This window comes from Stegostoma tigrinum, chromosome 6, assembly GCF_030684315.1.
Source record: "Stegostoma tigrinum isolate sSteTig4 chromosome 6, sSteTig4.hap1, whole genome shotgun sequence".
Classification (NCBI taxonomy): Eukaryota; Metazoa; Chordata; class Chondrichthyes; order Orectolobiformes; family Stegostomatidae; genus Stegostoma; species Stegostoma tigrinum.
In genome coordinates, this window is record NC_081359.1 from 53,887,419 (window position 1) to 53,905,774 (window position 18,356).

Consider the following 18,356-nt stretch of genomic DNA (forward strand, 5'->3'; position numbering starts at 1 on the left):
TAAAAGGAAGAGGCAGAAATAAACAGATAACGCTGGAGAAACTTTGCAGGATTGCAGCATCTGTGGAGAGCAAAATAGAATTAATGTCTCTAGTCCAATATGACTTGCCTTCAGACTGGTTATGGAGAGAGAGAGTATCATTTTGTAATACTGGTTGACAACAACAGACTGGGATTCAGTCGTAAAATTGTGGGTGGTATAATATTTTTGTGGTTTGGTTGGTTTATTGTTAATGTGTAGGGACATTGTAGTATTGCCTTCTAGTGATTTAAAAAATTCCTGTGTTCCTGGTATCATAGTGTAACTTTTGCATTGACTAGTAGTATTTCCAATGCATCACTAATCTGCTAATGGAGGAACATCCATACCACAGAATGCGTCTCACATTGAGTGAAAATCAAATGTCAAATCGGATCACCTTGAGGTAGTACAGAGCATTATCAGCCAGCAATGGGAGGTAGTTGTCAGAGAAATTGTTTTAAAATAAATAAAATTTGGAAATTGACTATTTGCACAAAAATGCCATCAAGTTGCACTTTGGGAGCATGTTGAACAGGTTATTTCTAGGTGTCTAATTTAGCCACGTTGTAAGTAAATCATTTCAGAACTGTAAAACAACATTTTATTCAAAACTCAATTTCAAGAAGGTTGCTGTGAGTTAAAATTAGTATTTACGTTAGAGGTTTAGATAATCTACACAGCATTTTTGTTTAGGTGGAGTAGTAGCTGATTTATATCAACAATTAACTACAAAGTCTACTTAGAAGCCATTGTCTCAGAACCTGGTAGATCTAGGTTGGGTATGTTAATATCAAAACATGTTCCTTAATATTTATTATTATTTAAGAGCGCACTGTACAAATCAGGTATTGGATGCATGCTGCACAGATAACAATTTTTAAAAATTGTAGTGAACATGCAAAAATTGGCAACTTTTTTTCAACTAATGGGAGCTGGCAGAGGATAGCAGAGATTAGCATGTTGACTATATCTTGCAAGTAGAAACAACAAAGTCTATCTAAACAGACTGAGTGAAGTTCCATTTCCCTCAAGGCTGTATGGGGGAAGGGTACAATGAAAATGATAGAATGGTGATACAGCACTTAAGACACCCTGTGCAAGACTGTATAAATATTTCAGAGTATTTCTTCAATACCCCTTTTTTTCACTTTGAAATCAGCTTTTATCATATTTCCTTTCAGACAGCTTATTCTAAGTCATAACAATATGCTTATTTATTTAAAAAAGAACTTTTCACCTTGCCTTTAGTCTTTTTGCCAATTACTTTTTAAATCTTTTGTCTTTTGGTTACTGGCCCACCTGATGCAGCAAAAACAAATTTTGCTTTATTTCCTCTATCAAAACACTTAATGATTTTCAACACTTCTGTTAAGTTGGCTATTGATAATCTTTGCTCTAAAAAGGACAACCTCAGCTTCTTTAACCTCTTCACATAACTGATATCTTCCATACCTGGAGGGATTCTAGTAAATCTCTTCAGTACCTCTTCAAGGCTGCAACATGCTTCTTGAGGTATAGTACCTGGAACTGGACATAATAAAACTGGCCTAACCAGGTGGTTTTAACATAGCTTGCTTCTTCTATATCTGATACATGTGTGAATTTAATCATAAAAAGAAGTATCTGAGGTTTTTTAAATTAATTATCACTGAACATATTCTTCTCTTGTTGTAAATTTCATCCATCTGTTTCTGTGCCTCCTTTAAAATTATACCCTTTAGTTTAAATAATCTGTTCTCATTCTTTCAACCAAATTGAGCAGACTGAACACCACCTGTGTTAAATTGAAAATGCAATTGCTCTGCCCACTTTACAGCCTATGTCTTGCTTTGGTCTGTTACTGTTCTTCTTTATTGTCCACTATATTTCATATCTGTGTGAAATTTGAAAAGATGTGCTTCCTGGTCACTACTATCTAACAAAAAGAATATAGGCCTAATACTGCAAAGAGATTCAACAAGTACATTAAGAGCAAGAGAGCAACTAGAGAGAAAGTAGGACCCGCAAAGATCAACAAGTTCAGCTTTTTGTTGAACCTCAGGAGATATTAAATGAATATTTTGCATCAGTTTTTACAGAGTTAAAAGAAATGGAGGCGAGAGAACGCGGGGAAATTAATATTGATGTTTTGAAAACTCATTACAGAAGTGGAAATGCTGGAAGCCTTGAGAAAATATAAAGGTGCATAAATCTCTGGGACCTGATGTAGAGTATCCTAGGACATTATGGGAAGTTCAAGAGGAAATTGCGGAGCTCCTTGCAGAAATATTTGTAACATCTATTACTAAGGGTGAGGTGCCAGATGACTGGAGAGTAGCTCATGTTGTGCCTTTGTTTAAGAAGGGATGTAAGGAGAGGTGTAGGAACTATAGACCTGTAAGTCTGACTTCAGTGGTGGCTAAGCTTTTGCAGGTGATTCTGAAAGAAAGGATTTATAATCATTTGGAGGGATAAGGAATGATTATGGATAGTCAGCACGGTTTGGTGTTGGGGAATTCAAGGCTCAAAAACTTGATCAAGTGTTTTGAGGAAGTAACCAAGAAGATTGAGGGGGGAGCAGTAGATGTTTACTTGTACTTCAGTAGAGCCTTTGACAAAGTTCTGCATGGTAAACTAATTAGTAAAGTTAGGATTCAGGGTGAGCTTACCAATTGGATATAAAATTGGCTTAAAGGCAAGAGGCAGGGTGGAGGGTTGTTTTTTGGACTAGAGGCCTGTTACCAGTGGTGTTCCAAAGGGTCCACATCTGTCATTTATATGAATGATTTGGATGAGAATAAAGAAGACATAGTTAGTATGTTTATGGATATCATCAAAATTGGTAGCATAGGAGACAGTGAAGAAGGTTTACTTAGATTACAAAGGATCTTAATCAATTGGGTCAATGGGCTTATGAATGGCGGATGGAGTTTAATTTGGATAAATGTAAGATATTGCATTTTTGTAAAACAACTAAGTGCAGGATTATACAATTAATAGTAGGGCCTTGGGTAGTGTTGTAAACAAGAAAGACCTAGGGGTTCAGGTACATAGTTTGTGTCACATGTCGACAGGGCGATTTAAGGAGGTGTTCAATATGCTTGCTTTCATTCATCAGTCCTTTTTAGTTGAGGAGTTGGGACATCAAGTTGAGGCTGTATAGGACATTGGTGAGACCTCTCCTGGAGCACTGTGTCTAGTTCTGGCTGCCCTGCTGCAGGGAGGATATCATGAAACCAGAAAGGGTTCAGAAGAGATTTACCAGGATGTTGTTGGGAATGAAAGGCTTAAGTTATAAGGAAAAGCTGGATAGACTGTAACTTTTCTCTCTGAAGCTTAGGAGGTTGACGGGTAACCTTTATAGAGGTTTATAAAATCTTGAGGGGTACAGATGAGGTGAATGGCAGGTGTCTTTTCCCTCCGGTGGAGGATTTCAAGACCATGGGGCAAATCTTTAAGGTGAGAGGAGAAAGATTTTAAAAAAGATGTGAGGGGCAACTTTTTTCTTATACAGAGTAGTTCGAATGTAGAATGAACTTCCAGAGGAAGTGGTGGATGTGGGTACTATTACAGACATTTAAATAAGTAAATGAATAAGACTAAGATATGGACTAAGTGCAGAAAGTTGGGACTAGTTCAATGTGGGATTATATTCAGCATGGATTGGTTGGTCCAAAGGGTCTGTTTCCATGCTGTACGACTCTGACTTTGACTTACCCTTGGAGACTTCACTGACTAAATCTGAAACACAATGCTGTTGTTTAAAATTATAGTTTCCAGTGCCCCTTTGGATGGAATTTCTGTAGCAAAACCTAATCTGCAGTATTTTTAGTATTTGGTTTTATTTGTGACACGTAATTAGCAGCAGGCAGATTGATGCACAGATCTTAGAAATGACATTCTTTGAACTTTAAGATGGATTTAACTGCACCTCTTGGTTAAACAATGAATCAAAAATAGCGTGCTGGGGAACCACAGCAGGGCTAGCAGGACCTGTAGAGAGAAAAACAGAATTAATGTTTCAAGTCCAGTGACCCTGCATCAGAACGGACTTGAAACGTTAACTCTATTTTTCTCTCCATAGATGTGCCAGACCTGCTGTAATTTTCCAGCACTCTATTTTTGTTTGATTTCCAGCATCCTTCCCTCTTTTTGTTTATTTAACTTGGTTAAATAATGTTTGCTTGCTTTTCCCAATCATACCAAACAAGTTAGGTGAGCATATTGTTAGTCATGGATATGATTTCCTGACTCAGTATTTAAACAGAAATCTTGTTTACTGGGAATTCTATGATTAAATACAAATGAAGAGTTATCTAAAATAGATCATTTCAGTCACTGCTTCATTTTTTTAACAACTTTAGAGCATAATGGATTGTACGTTGCAGGAGTTGGCCAGGGATTTCCCCCCCCTTTTTTTTGTTTTTAAGCCTGACAACTCAGTTTTTAATCAATAATGTCAGTGCTAATGGCAACTGTTTGTTGGGTGAGATAACTGGATCCAATCCTGCTGCGTTGCTACATATGACTGAATATTGATTTGTCCATATTTATACCTGCAGTATGATTATTGGACATAGTATTGGTGAGCAATAGGTACCCATAAAATTGTACATTAGCAGAAATCACTGACTTTGGGGGGTGTTTTGGGGGCTGTTGTGGAATTATAGAGAGGAAGAAATGGCTATTCAAAATGTAATAGCTAATTTTGGGATGAGTGATAAACTAAATAACATTGCTGAACTCATCATTGGGCCTTTATGAACTGCTCTTTGGTAATTAATAAGCTTTTTCTTTTCTTTGCAGTCCATCATTACATAAAAATAACAGAGCTCCTAAACAGCAACCGACACCAAAGCAAAGCACTCTATCAGGAAAGGTATGCTTCATAGTAATGGTCCAGACACTGATTCCTCAAATTTATTATTAAAAGAAGAAACCTGAGTTTGTTGATTGAACAAAACTGTATTTCACTTGGGGAAAAAAGTAAGCACTGCATTATAAAGCTGAATAATAGACCACATGAGTCAACACCCATCTTCACATTTTAGAACTTATTTGTTAAGTTTAAGACACTAGTTTCAGACCCAAGTTTGTTTTTTTAGCCATTTAATGTAAAATTCATCATGCAATGATCACTGTTACTTAGGCAGTCCTTTATTAAGAGATTAATAGTCCTGTCACATTGCATGTTATGTCTGAATTAGCTCTTCACTTGGTTTGTTTCAAAATGTATTGTTCTAAGAACCGATCCTCTCAGTAAACTTGTCAATATATGTCAAATCTATATGAAGAATTAAGTCATTCATGATTATTGTGTTAACTTGCTTACAAAGTCACATTATAAACAAGTATAAGTTGAAAATAGTGCAGCTATTGTTCAGGAGTCCTGTAGATTATGTACACTGGAGACATTTTCCCCTTAGTTCATGTTTTCACCCAATCCGATTCAACGACATGATCTTCTGAAGTGGTAGTGGCTGGACAGGAGGTAATGATTTTTTCTGGACAGTCCAGTTCACCATATTAGACTTTAGTAGGAACTTTGCCTGAACGGTTGTAAAGCCAACATCCAGGATGCTAGTGTGTGTTCAATGGTCCTTCCTTTGAATTTGATATATACAGTGAGACCTGGACCCATGTCCATAGCAAATAAGGTTGGTGGAGAAACTGCATCAATAGTGCCTCTGCTACATTCTCTGAGTTCAATTCTTCACTACCATAATGACCTAAATCTTTATTAACCTTCTTCTGCCCTTTGTCTATCTTTACAAATGTCAAGTTCCCAACTTTATTCACTTTGTAACCATGGACAAGGTTTTTTACATTTTTTTGTAGACCTCTGAAGACCACAGCAGACTCGTGGGGGTCAGATGTTCATTAAGTGGGATTATAATCACATATCCATGCTTACCCACCTCAGCACTGAAGCAGTCAAATAATGGCCTGCTGGTGATTCACTGTCCAGTTAAGGTCAGAAGATGAGTCCTCTGCTGCTTTGAAGCTAGAGATACAGTGACAGACAAGTGAGAAGATTGAAGACTCTTTCCCTACTGTGACTCTTTGAGGCAACTTTGTATTTGTGCACTCTATCACTTCCTGTCACATGGGCCACCAGCACCAACATTACTACCATGCATTATTTCCCTTCCTATCCCGTCAATATCCTAAATTTTCCCTCCCTGGAACATTTTCCTTTAACTTAGCTTAACTTAGAGGAGAGAGTACCTAATTTGATTTGTGAGGTTTTGAACTCAGCAGATTCAAGTAGAGAGTCCCATTGGAACAGCTGTTTCTCTGGTACTGGTGTTACAGCCTCATTAATTAAACTGTTTCCCCCACACAAATCCTTTGAGTCATGCGTTTTCACTGCTACTCCAAGTTCCTCTTCAGCAGCATGGAGATGTCCTTAACCCTGGCAGTGCACTGACAATACAGCCTACAGGAATTATGCGCTCTGCTGCAAAGAACAGTCCATTTACTTATTAAACTATCCCCTACAATCTTTTCACATCCTGAACCCACCTCTATCATCAGTCTGCTCTTCCGCTTTGCAGACCCTGCTGTCCAATATTTAAGCTACAAGGACCTCCTATCTGTTGGACAAGTGAATGAGCTAAGGGTTCTGCAGTGCTTTCCTTATGATTGTAATCTTTCAGCTGTTACTGAAGTACATAAAGGATAACTGCTTCCAGGAGCAATATGTCCAGGTAGCATTTTCACCCTTTTGCCATGTGTCCAGTGTCCTAATTTCAACTCTTGAGTTGAATATCCTTGATAGAGACACTTGCTGTACATGTAATTATTGAGAATCGTGCTAGTGTCTAGTAGATCTCTTGGACTACAGCTGGTACACATCACGTAACTAAACTCTTTTTAAAATATCATGTCTGAAGTTTTTAATCCAGGTAAATTAGTTTAATTTATGAAATGTAGTTATATGCTTCAGGTATTAACCATAAGTGAGCTTAAGGCCTAGTTTAATTTGTGTAATCAGTCCACTTGTTCATCATTTTTATATTACAGGCAGTACCTTTTACCTTCATTTCAGTTTCTCTTATTCGCTAAATTCTCTTGCACACTGGTGAAATGGTCGGTGAAGCTGCTCTGTGCTTAACACCTGCTTTTATTATTTTAACTCAGTGAAATGCAGAATTCCCTACTCCTTGTCCCAACGCTCTAGTTTAGAGAAAAATGACGCAATACTACCTAAACGGCTGCACTAAGCTGGATTTCTGGTATGTTGCACATGAAGGATTTTTCAATTTTTTTTTAACTCTCTTGATTCAAACATGGTCCATCCACTGCCGTCAGAATCTGCTCTGATTGTGCTCAACTCCTTGCCTCTGATCTGTTCTGCCACCACTCTTGATATTGCTCTTCACTCTTGCTTAGGTCCTGTTTGTCATGAGCTACGATCCTCACACAAACCACAGCTTTAAACTGTGTTAACAATGTAGATATCTACTGTAGCTAAATTGGAATGAATTATTTTTCTTAAGGGTTGAGATATTCTGCCAGTATAAGTAGACAGGGTGGGGAGTGGGAAGTGGGGAGAAACATTTCCTCACAAAATCAGATTAGCAGATTGTGTTTTTTAGTTCAAATCTCTTCTGTTTCCTGGTTCTTAGTGTACATGTAAAACAAAAATGCAGTGTTCTACTGATTGTTTAAATGGATAAACAAAGGCCTTGTTAAAATAATTGTTAAACAAATGTTCCATTTGATAAAAGCTTTCTTTTTGTGGAGAAATAAGTGGACTTTGTTTTGGTTTAATTAGGAACACAATTTGCCTATCTGACTTGATGATTTATAAAAATATTGTTTTAAGAGTTTAGAATGTTTTTGCACAGTGTCAGTTTTGGCTTAGTGATTGCTGACTTGCCTCTGAGTCTTAGTTGTGGGTTCTGTCAGATTTTAAGATGAATAGTTTGAATCCAAGGCCATGTCTAATTGGATAAAAAGTCGCCATGTTCTCAGGGCTGTGGTCTTATGAGAGAGAGAATCCTTACAGTACGGAAAAAGGCCATGCAGCCCATTGAGTCTGCACTGACCCTCCAAAGGGCATCGCACCTAGACCCAGTCCACTGCCATGCCTGTAATCCCTGCCCCTAACATCATTTTTCTCTAAACTAGAGAGAGACTAGTGGTGGTTTAACCTGAGGGTCACCACGCTTCAGCCTTGGGGTATGTTTGAGAAGGACAGTTCTTCATGATAACCTCGCCAGGTACGAGAATTGAACCTGCAGTGTTTGTCTTCGTCTGCATCATAAACTAGCCTCCCAGACAACTGAGATAACTGATCCCTCCAGTTGCATATACATTAAGTTTTTGCTTCATGTTGATTAAAATTAATTCTTTAGCAATGTTAAAGTGAAGAAATATGTTACTTAGCATTTGTCTGTTTCACTTTAGGACTGCAGGCCACAGCATTTTTCTTTCTCTAGTCTATCTGCACATATGCAGCATGTCAACCTTCAGCCTCATATATCCTCTTTTGCCCACTGCTTGCTTGCTTAGTGTCTCTTCCTCTTTGTCCCTCCTCTTCCCTGGGCCTTGTCTATCAGAATTGTTTTGTCTTGCATCCCACCATCTGTTCTTACCTTAGGCCTTCCCAGATCTCTTGCTTTTGCTACTGAGTCCAAGGTTTTATCTAATCGTAGATGCTGATTGGTGCAAGTAATCCTGGGACTCACTCACTCACTACTACCTGCACTGACCATCTTCTGGCATTAGATGGAGCCCGATCAATCTAAAAGTACTGTTTGGTCAGCATTTGAGAGTTTAAAAAATTGTATTGTTTTTATTTAGGGATCTAGTTATTGGGAGTTTAAATAAATTTCAAAATTCTAAAGGAACTGCTAACTAAATGTATTTTGAACAACTCATGCGTTGCCTATACTTGATTAAATAGCTGAGCTCCTCCGTTGAACTTGGTTTTTCAAATACATTTGGTGAATAAACTCAGTTTAATAACTGAGAGCAGAAATATTTTTGCTACTCCTTCATATATAATAACAGAAGTAAAGAAACAAATATCAGTTGAAAAATAATTGGCAAAATCATTAATTATTAATTAATGTAATAGCATTGAAGTCATGTTAAATAAAAGTTGAATTTCAAACTTCCAGGTTTTTTTCTGATCAATTCTCTTAACTATATAATGAGCAATGAGTAAATAATTACTCATTGATTACATGCACACTTTAATAATCAATCTTTATATGGTACATGTTGTTCTTCCTTGTGGCCATCCTAAATTTATAGCCTCTTGGATCAATGGAATAACTTTCACAATTTGACTGAATCAAAATCGCTAGTTCTTTTGAATTGTTTGAAAGGTTAATTTGTTCAGTGAAGAACCTGGTTGTTCTAGTCTTCCTATATAATTAAAGTATCTTAACCTTGATATAATTTCAGGAATTATTTTCTGTACCCTCATTTTACAAAGACCCTGATGTGGGAATTGGGACAGGAGTCGGTCATTTGGCTCCTGAAGCATGCTGTATCATTCATTAAGATTGTGGATACTTTGATACCAGCCTCAGCATCACTTCCCTGCCAATCCCCGATGTGCTTTGACTCCCTTATTAGTCAAAAATCTATAAATGCCTCCTTTAAACATTACTAATCCTGCCCCCACCACACTCTAGGAAACAGAGTTCCATAATCTCATGACCCCCTCAGAAGTTTCTCGTCTTCTGCCTTAAACGAGAGATCCCCTATGTAAAATTGTTTCCCCTACTTTTAGTCTCTCCCAAAATGGGAAGCATCCTGATAGTATTCTGCCTGTCATGCCTCCTCAGGATATTCTGTTTCAAATTAATTGAGCTGATCACTTTTAATGTACTGTATTTGGCCCTGTGTATATTTACGAATAGTTTATCTGTAGCTACACTGAGTTTGTGTAGCTCTCACCTGCATGTTTGTTTTTGTATATTAGCTCTGACACATTTAACATGCTTAAATTTATGAACATCATTTCTCAGCAAAGAGAAAACCCTTTCAACAGATCAGTTTTGGCAGATGACATTACAAATGGAGAGGAGAAATCACTGCGATTGGCTGGTACAGAGTCAGTGTCCGTGACTCCTGTAACAGGTAAACACTGATAATTCATTCAGAGAGATTAAATATTTATGCTAGAGAGAATATCTTCTCTTTCAAACCACATCCTATTTTCTTAGCTTCGTTCATAGATTTCCAACAATTGCCAGCAGTGTTTTTTGAGTTGGACCGCTTGATATCCATATATATTGATGGGTGTAGGTGAGCTAGACTATTAGTGTTGGCAAATATTCTATAAATGGTCATACAACCATGAACATCAGGTTGTTTTAAATATCATTTAATCCTTTTGCAGCATTGTAGATAGTTGTATCATCCCCTCGTAGATGGAGTGAGTATGATTCAGTTAAAAGTCTTTGGAGAGACTATCTTGTTTTCTTGGTTGCACAAATCTACAAAAATAAAGAAAAGCTTCATTACAAGACCATAAGAAAGAGAAGCAGGCATAGGCCATTCTTTGTTTTAGGCATCCTTTGCTATTCATTCAGATCAACTCTATTTTCCTGCTGTGTGTAGCTAAGCCACCCCACTCAACCATCACCATGGCCCATAACCATTTTGACCAAAAATCATTTTACTGCAGCTTAAACATATTCAATGACCCAGCCTTCAGGGCTTTCCAAATCCAGAATTTCAAAGACTAGTGACTCTTTGTGAAGTAGTTCCCCCAAAAAATCTGTCAGAAGTCTCTGTTCCAGTTCGAGATATCCCCTTTCAGCACTTACTGTATTAAGCTCCTTCAGAATCTTGTGTTTCAGTAAGAAGTTATGTCATTTGCCTGAACCCCAATTAATGTTGGCACAAGCTGCTCAAAATATCTTTGTAATACAGCCCATCCATCCCTTGAATCAATCCCACGAGCATATTGGTAATGCAAGGCTCAGAAGTCACTTGTGGAATTCTGTATAGCCTTCTAACAGTAACCACATGGTAGGTAGAACATAAAGGAAGAAATAATGGCAATTTGTCAGAAAGATGCTGCATTTATCAAGGGAAATTTTAAGTTTACATAGATTGGAAAAGTCAAATGTGCAGGGGTAGCCTCAATGAGTTCATAGAAAGTACTTGAGAGCTTCTAAGAACGTCATGTTCTGGAGCCTATCAGAGAGTAGGCTCTTGTAAGTCTGATATTTTACAACATGATCAGGTTAAATAATGATTTCATAAGACTTTGAGGTAGCAGTGATCATAATAATTAAATATTTTATTCAGGTTGAGGGATAGTGGAGTGGGTCCAAGACCATGTTTTAAATGTTGAATATGGGCAGTAATGAGTGAATGAAAGTTGAAGCACTTGGTTAAGCGGAATTGGCAAATTAGATTATAGGATCAGAATGCACAGTAGATACATTCGAACCAGCAAGAACATTTGAGGTACAGAACCACCATCTGTGGTTAACTAGAAATGTTAAACATCGTTACAAACCCAAAGAAAAAGTGTATAATTGTGCACAGACAGGTCTCAGATCAAAAGATTGGATAAAAAACACAATGTATAAAAAAAAATTATTGAGATTAAAAATTAGATCTTGAGTGATACCTACCCAGAAATATATAAACAGATAGTGTTAATTTCTATAAATATTTAAACAAGAAAGAAAATTAGCATTGGCCATATCGAAGGAGTCTGGATAATTAATGGAAAATAAAGACATGGTGGATTAATTGAATGAGTCTTCACACAAGTAACATCTGAGAAACAATAGTTTAACCAGGATATTGGAGATAGGGAGTAACACTGTGTGATGGGGGTGGGTGTAGGAGTAATATTGTAAATCATCAAATAAGTGCTACAAAGGAAATTTGTTGTAGGTACAGGCTGATAAGTGCCTGAGTCCACTAAAAGTGTTTCCTGGGTTAGTTGATGCATTGGCTTTTATATTCCAAAACTCCCTTGATTTGAGAAAGTTCCCATTAGACTGGAAAATCACAGATAAAGTTCCCTTTTATTCATAAAAGGAGGGAGACAGAAACTGCAAGCTACAGTCCGGATAGGATTAATATCTGTCATAAAAATGTTGGAAGCTATGATTTCAAGAAGTTTTAGCAGGGCACTTACATAAATCAAAGGTAATCTGGCAAAGCCACCCTGGTTTTCTAAAGAGAAAGTAGCATTTAACCAGTCTGTTGGAGTTCTTTGAGAAAGGACCATGCACTAGGAATAAGGGGTAGCTGGTGGATGTACTGTAATTGGGCTTCCAGAGGCACTTAATATAATTCTAAATAACTAGTTGTTGTGGAGAATGAAGGAAAAAAACATGGAGTTGCGTATAAGCGTGAATAGAAGATTGCCTAGCTAATAGGAAATAGGGAGAACACGTTATTGAGTCATTTTGAGTTGGCAAGAAGTAGGGAGTAGTTTGCTGTCGGGATCAGTGCTCAGACTTGAATTGTTTACAGTTTATATGAATGAGTTGGACAAATATTTGTTTTTCAGAGAGTTGTGGGTTATGGAGGCTGCGAGCAAAGTGGAGTTAAGGCCATAGTCAGATCAGTTATGATGTTATTAAATGGTGGAGCAGGCTAAATGGCCCTAACCCCTGCTTCACTTTCTTTGTCATCTTACCTTGAAGATAAGAAGTTAATGGAATCTATTTCCTCTAATCAACAACTGTTATTTTTGATGAAACACTATGGAGACATCCATTTAAAAATTAATGGAAAGAGGATAGATGTTTTACACAACATATTAATTTCAAACGTTAAAAATTTGAACTTACAATTTTTTAAAATTTGCTAGTGTTTTGCATAAACCAGTATGAAGAGTATTCTTATTGGGGAACATAATGCTTATCATTTAAAAAAAAACATTCTTCTGCACATCAAATGCTCCTAAATCAGGTTTTGTACAGTTGGGCACAGAGTAAATTCCCTCTTAATTAACTAACTATGTTCCAAAGCCTCAAATAGCAACAATACAAAATCTGTTATTCTCAGCAGTAATGATTTCTGGGTTGGATTACTAAAACTGGATTATCATCCCTTACATAGTATTTAAATTTATTTAGGTCCAAGAGCTCTTGGGCCAAAATTCTGAACGTTATGCTAGAATTTTGCCTTTTAGTACTTTGTGGCATAATTGGGGTGTGGAGATTACTGGAAGGGTGTCTGAGCTATACTTGTGTCTGTTAGTATTGTGCATCTTGAACATCTGGTTGCACATTCATCTGTTTATGAACACTTTGCTGCAACGGAGCTAAATAAGAATGACCTAACCGAGAATGCTTTTTAATCTAAATTGGTGCTTTCCTGTCTTTTTAGGTTAAAATGTTCATTTGACCATATGGTTAACTATATGTAATAAGCAGATTAATTTTATTGTATCCAAGAGAAAAATATTAATTGGACTTGATGGCCTTTTGAAATTTTTTATTACCTTCTCCACTATTAAATTATTCTATATTTTTCATTCTAACATAGAACATGCAAGCATCATCGTCACCATCACTACATTCAAATGTATCGCTTCCAATTCTTCGATGAGCATGATATTTTGTGTTGACGGAATGTTTCCAGGGTTATATTGCATTATATTCTTTACTGAAAGCGTCTTTGACTGCAAATCATTTTGCGTTTGTGAATGTTTATGTCACACTGACAGATTCCTTGTGCTTCTGGAAATTATCTTTTGCTGGAAAGAGATGCCTTTGTCATTATGCTAACTAAAATCCACAGCTATTTAAAATGTGGCATATTTTAAATACAGAGCAGCTCAGCAGGAAATAAAGAATAAGAGATCTACATGTTTGTTTTTCCCATCCCTTTCAAAAGTCAGCACCCAAAGCTGAAAATTATTGCATTGTCAGCTGTGGTGCCATTAGTAGAGGCCTAATGTTACAGATTTTAGGCCGACTCCAAGGACCTGAGCAGTCAAATCGAGACCGATACCTGTGTAGTAAGGTGGGTTGAGATGTTACACCCAGCATCTGTTTACTTTCTGAGATGGACGGGAAAGATACTATAATGCATTTGTGGAAGCAGTGGAACTTTCTTTCATTTCCTGGTTAATATTTATCTCTGAGTCAGAATCACAGTAACATGGATTTATGTGTTTATCGTAACATCGTAAAATCCCTACAGTGTGGAAGCAGGCCATTTGGCCTATCAAGTTTACACCAACCCTGTGAAGGGCATCCCACCCTGACCAACCACTGCTGCACTATCCCTGTAAGACTGCGTTTCCCATGGCTAATCCACCTAGCCTACACGTCCTTCCACAGTAATGTCATTTTGGTCCATATCACCAGCCATAGTTTCAAAATCCAACTTTGTACCTGTCGAATGTTAGATTTACTGAATGTACAAAAGATAGTTGAGATGGCTGCTTAGAATTATGTAACAATATTCATTGTTGTCAGGCAAGCAACAATATATGAGAAGAAAGCAAATTAAAAGTCACAATTTTTTTAAAAAGCAAAGCGAGATGAAAGACAATAACCATGCTCACTGACAGCAATAATTGTAAAGGGAAATGCAGGCTTACAGGGATAATGTAGGAGGGGTTGGCCTGTATGGGATGCTCTGCGGAGTGTTGGTGTAAAATTGATGGGCCAAATGCCCTGCTGCCACACTGTAGGCATAGAGTGGACAGCCAGAGACATTTTCCTAGTGTGGAAGTAGTTATTACAAGGGGGCATAGTTTTAAAGTGAGTGGAGGTAACCGAAAGGTAGATGTCAGAGGTAGGTTCTTTACTCAGAGTGGTAGGAGCGTGGAATGCATTGCTAGAGGGCAGTGAAGTTGGCCTATTTTGGGGCATTTAAGCGGCTATTAGATAAGTAACTGGATTATAGTATAAGGTAGGGGTTGAAGTTAGACTTTTAGGTTTCGGGTAGACGTTTGGCACAACATTGTGGATCGAAGGGCCTGTACTGTGCTGTACTTCTCTATGTTCTGTGATGCATGTAAACATGTCTGCAATGAAACTTTCCAAACTATTTTGTATTTAACACTAAAATTAATGCACCCCCTGAGGTCAACCAAAACAACTGAATTCAAACCTTGTATTCATTCAGAGGTCATGATTGAAAATAAGAAACACAAGCGGTTTTGTTTCTGCCCACTCCCAATTTGTGCTGTTACTGATTCTTGCAGGTTTAGTCATCAAACTGTTCGATTGTGAAAGCCAGAGATAGTCAGAACTTGATTTTTTTAATCTCCCCAACCCCGCCAAATGACAGGTGGAAGAGGGTTCAAATGGAAAATGCGGTTTGAAATATGAGAATTGAATAAGCTAATGCCACTTATGCTCTGTTCAGAATTTTAGATTACAGAAATCCATCCCTCAAAAGATAAACCTAAATTTAATAGTAAGTGAGGTAAAAGTCTGAAGTGCAGAAATACAGGTGCTGACTTTCCAAGGTAGATGGCTTTTTGCATTCCTTATGGATGAGAAGCAGCACTACTTCTCTTCCTGGCCCCTCATGAGAGCTTTTGGCATGAACCTGCCTCCATTTCCAGTTTCCCCAGTTGGAACTTGGAGCTGAAGTTCCCTTGAGTCTCTGGCTGGAACATTGTTTTATTTTACGACTTTCAAGGGATCACGGCAGTGCTGGCAGCACCTGCCCTTTTCATCCATCCTTAATGGTTAGACCTTTGCAGAGAGCAATAGAGAGTCTCGTACTATGGAGCTGGGATCAGATGGGACATGCTAGTTAAGGAAGCCAGATTTCATTCCATCAGTGGAATTATAGTGGTTAGTATGCTTCCTTCCGATAGTTTAGTTACTGGTAGTTTCTGCTGGCACTTGATAGGATTCTACGTATCTTTGCTTTCCATAGTTGCTTCAAGTTGAAAGAGACCCAAACCAGATTTCATGGCTTCTCTACAAACTGACTGCTAGCCCTGGGCATAATAATAGGTTTTTCCTGAAAAATGAGAGGAGGAAGAAGTGGAGCAAGAGAAGGGGAGATGGCATCCTACACTACCCTTTTTCTGCTCATGCTATTAGTGGTGAACTACTGAGTGAAGTTGTGAAACCAGCATTCAATTTTCCCAATCATCTGCAGTCCATACTACCTATTTAGTCTGCCATTGTCCATTACATCATCATCTAGCCACCTGCAGTAATTAAATTAACCACCATGTAAATATTCCAAACTACATTTTTGAATGAAATCATGCTACATTGCGCATACAATTCAAGTCACACTTGTGCATTCTGTTAGTTCCTGTACTCCACTTTCCTTTGCATGTCTTCATGATTCACTGCCACTGAATGGGAATGGCGTACAAATCCTAGTAATCTGCTGGGAAGACTTTGCTGGACTGCCTTGATATCCTGCAAACCACTTTGCATGCTGTAATCCATAGTCAAGATGCCAATAATGTGTACTTGCATGCAGCAAGCTGACCTTGCTTGGCTGCTTCCAGTGCAGTATTTGGGAATTGAGTGTCTGCCAATGGTGCTACCACTGAAGCTGAGAAGGTGGATTTTTATATACACGTGTGCTATGTTTAGCCACCACTTCCTTGTCAGAAAGGATGGGCTCAAATCTCTGTCAGCTGGTGCTGGTTCGTCAATGCTCTTTGTTGACTGCAGACTTCCAAATGTACCATGGATTTCAGGGTGTTTAACCTTCAGCTTTTCTCTGCCCCATCAGATTCCTCATTTGGAACAAAGCAGCTGCCTGAGCTGGCACTTGGACTAGCCTTGCCATGTCTGCTAGCTCTTGTGTCCAGCATCTCACCACATTCTGCTCTTCATTGTGATTTTCACAAAGCTTATGCACAGGATCAGTATCTGAACAGGGGGTTGAGTGTGAGATCAGGTGATTGTCTTCAGCTCTTGTTTTGCTGTACCTACACTGCTCCATCAAGTTATGTTTGCTACAAATCTGAAAAAAGGGTGTAAAGGTAAGGTTGAAGTGAGCGGAAGGAAGGGAATTAAAGAAATGCATTCTTTTGCGATCAACATTTCATGTCAGAGATGATTGTAGATTGAGGAGAAAATAAGATGTGAGAGGAAGGACTAGAATAGAGGATTATCTTCAGTAGCTTCAGCCCCACTTGTGGAGATGGGCTAAAAATTGTAATTGCCAATAATGGTTGGTAGTGTATTCTCCTTGACTGTCCTGCTTATGTTGTTTGGCAGCATGGTGACTCAGTGGGTAGCACTGCTACCTTAGCACCAGGAACCCAGGTTCAATTCCACCCTTGGGCGACTGTCTGTGTGGAGCTTGCACATTCTCTTCGTGCCTGCGTGGGTTTTCACTGGGCGCTCTGGTTTCTTCCCACAATCCAAAGACGCATAGGCTAGGTGGATTGGCCATGTTAAATTGTCCATTGTGTTCAGGGATGTACAGATTAGGTGGGTTATAGGGGAATGGGTCTGGGTGGGCTGCTCTGAGGGTCGATGTGGACTTGTGCTGAAGAGCCTGTTTCTATGGTGTTGGGATTCTTTGACTCTATGAGAAGATGATGCACTAAGAGAGTAGTGTTATATCTCTTAAATATTTTGCACAGTCTACGTAGCTGATGTGATGATGTACTTGAATAGCTGGCAATGTGTGCAAGCTATGAGATATGGATGGGTGACCAGTAGAAATGCCTCAGCTCCGAGTACAGGGAAGCCTTGATTAAGAGTGAACCATGATTGAGAATTTCCAAGAGGTGAGTGAAGTGGCCTGGTGAATTGAAACATTGCAATCTGTGTGTACAGGTTAATTTATATTTTTTGGGCCTATGCAGTTTAGCTTTAAATGTTTCACTTGTTTTCTAAGGTTATGTTTTCTTAATTTTCTCTAAATGTAAATAGTTATTATTTAGATGGACCCTACTCTTTAAAAATACAATTGAATTGATTCTGCTTGTCTGAAAGTCAGTTGACCACTGAAATTGCTGAAGTTTTGAAATCTAAGTTCTACAGTTTAATATTAAATCTGATTTTCAGTTTACTAATACACTATTGTGCTTCTGACACCATGGCTATTTGGAGGTAATGTATAGATAGAAATAATAACAACAAATTATGGTTGATATATTTTCTTTTATAACTGGGCAGCACTGCTGCCTGTCAGCACCAAAGACCTGGGTTCGATTCCACCCTCAGGCGACTGTCTGTGTGGAGTTTGCATATTCTCCCACTGTCTGTGTGGGTTTCCTCCAGGTGCTCTAGTTTCCTCCCACAGTCCAAAGATGTGCAGGCTAGGTGAACTGGTTGTGCTAAATTGCCGGTAGTGTTCAGGAATGTGTGCATTAGGTGGGTTATAGGGGGAAATGATCTGGGTTGGATGTCTGAGGGTAGGTGTGGACTTGTTGGGCGGAAGGACTTGTTTCCACACTGTGTAGG

General features: G+C 38.3%; 1 protein-coding gene across 6 annotated transcripts in view; it reads left to right on the forward strand.

Moving 5' to 3' along the window:
- LOC125453192 (synaptotagmin-like protein 2) overlaps positions 1 to 18,356 on the forward strand; it is a 142,191-nt gene that overhangs the window by 76,147 nt on the left and 47,688 nt on the right. For all 6 annotated transcript variants that reach the window (XM_048532424.2, XM_048532425.2, XM_048532426.2 and 3 more), the window contains exons 5-6: positions 4,807 to 4,879; positions 9,990 to 10,101. In XM_048532424.2, coding sequence (XP_048388381.1) covers positions 4,807 to 4,879; positions 9,990 to 10,101 — 185 coding nt within the window. The remainder of the gene's footprint in view (positions 1 to 4,806; positions 4,880 to 9,989; positions 10,102 to 18,356) is intronic.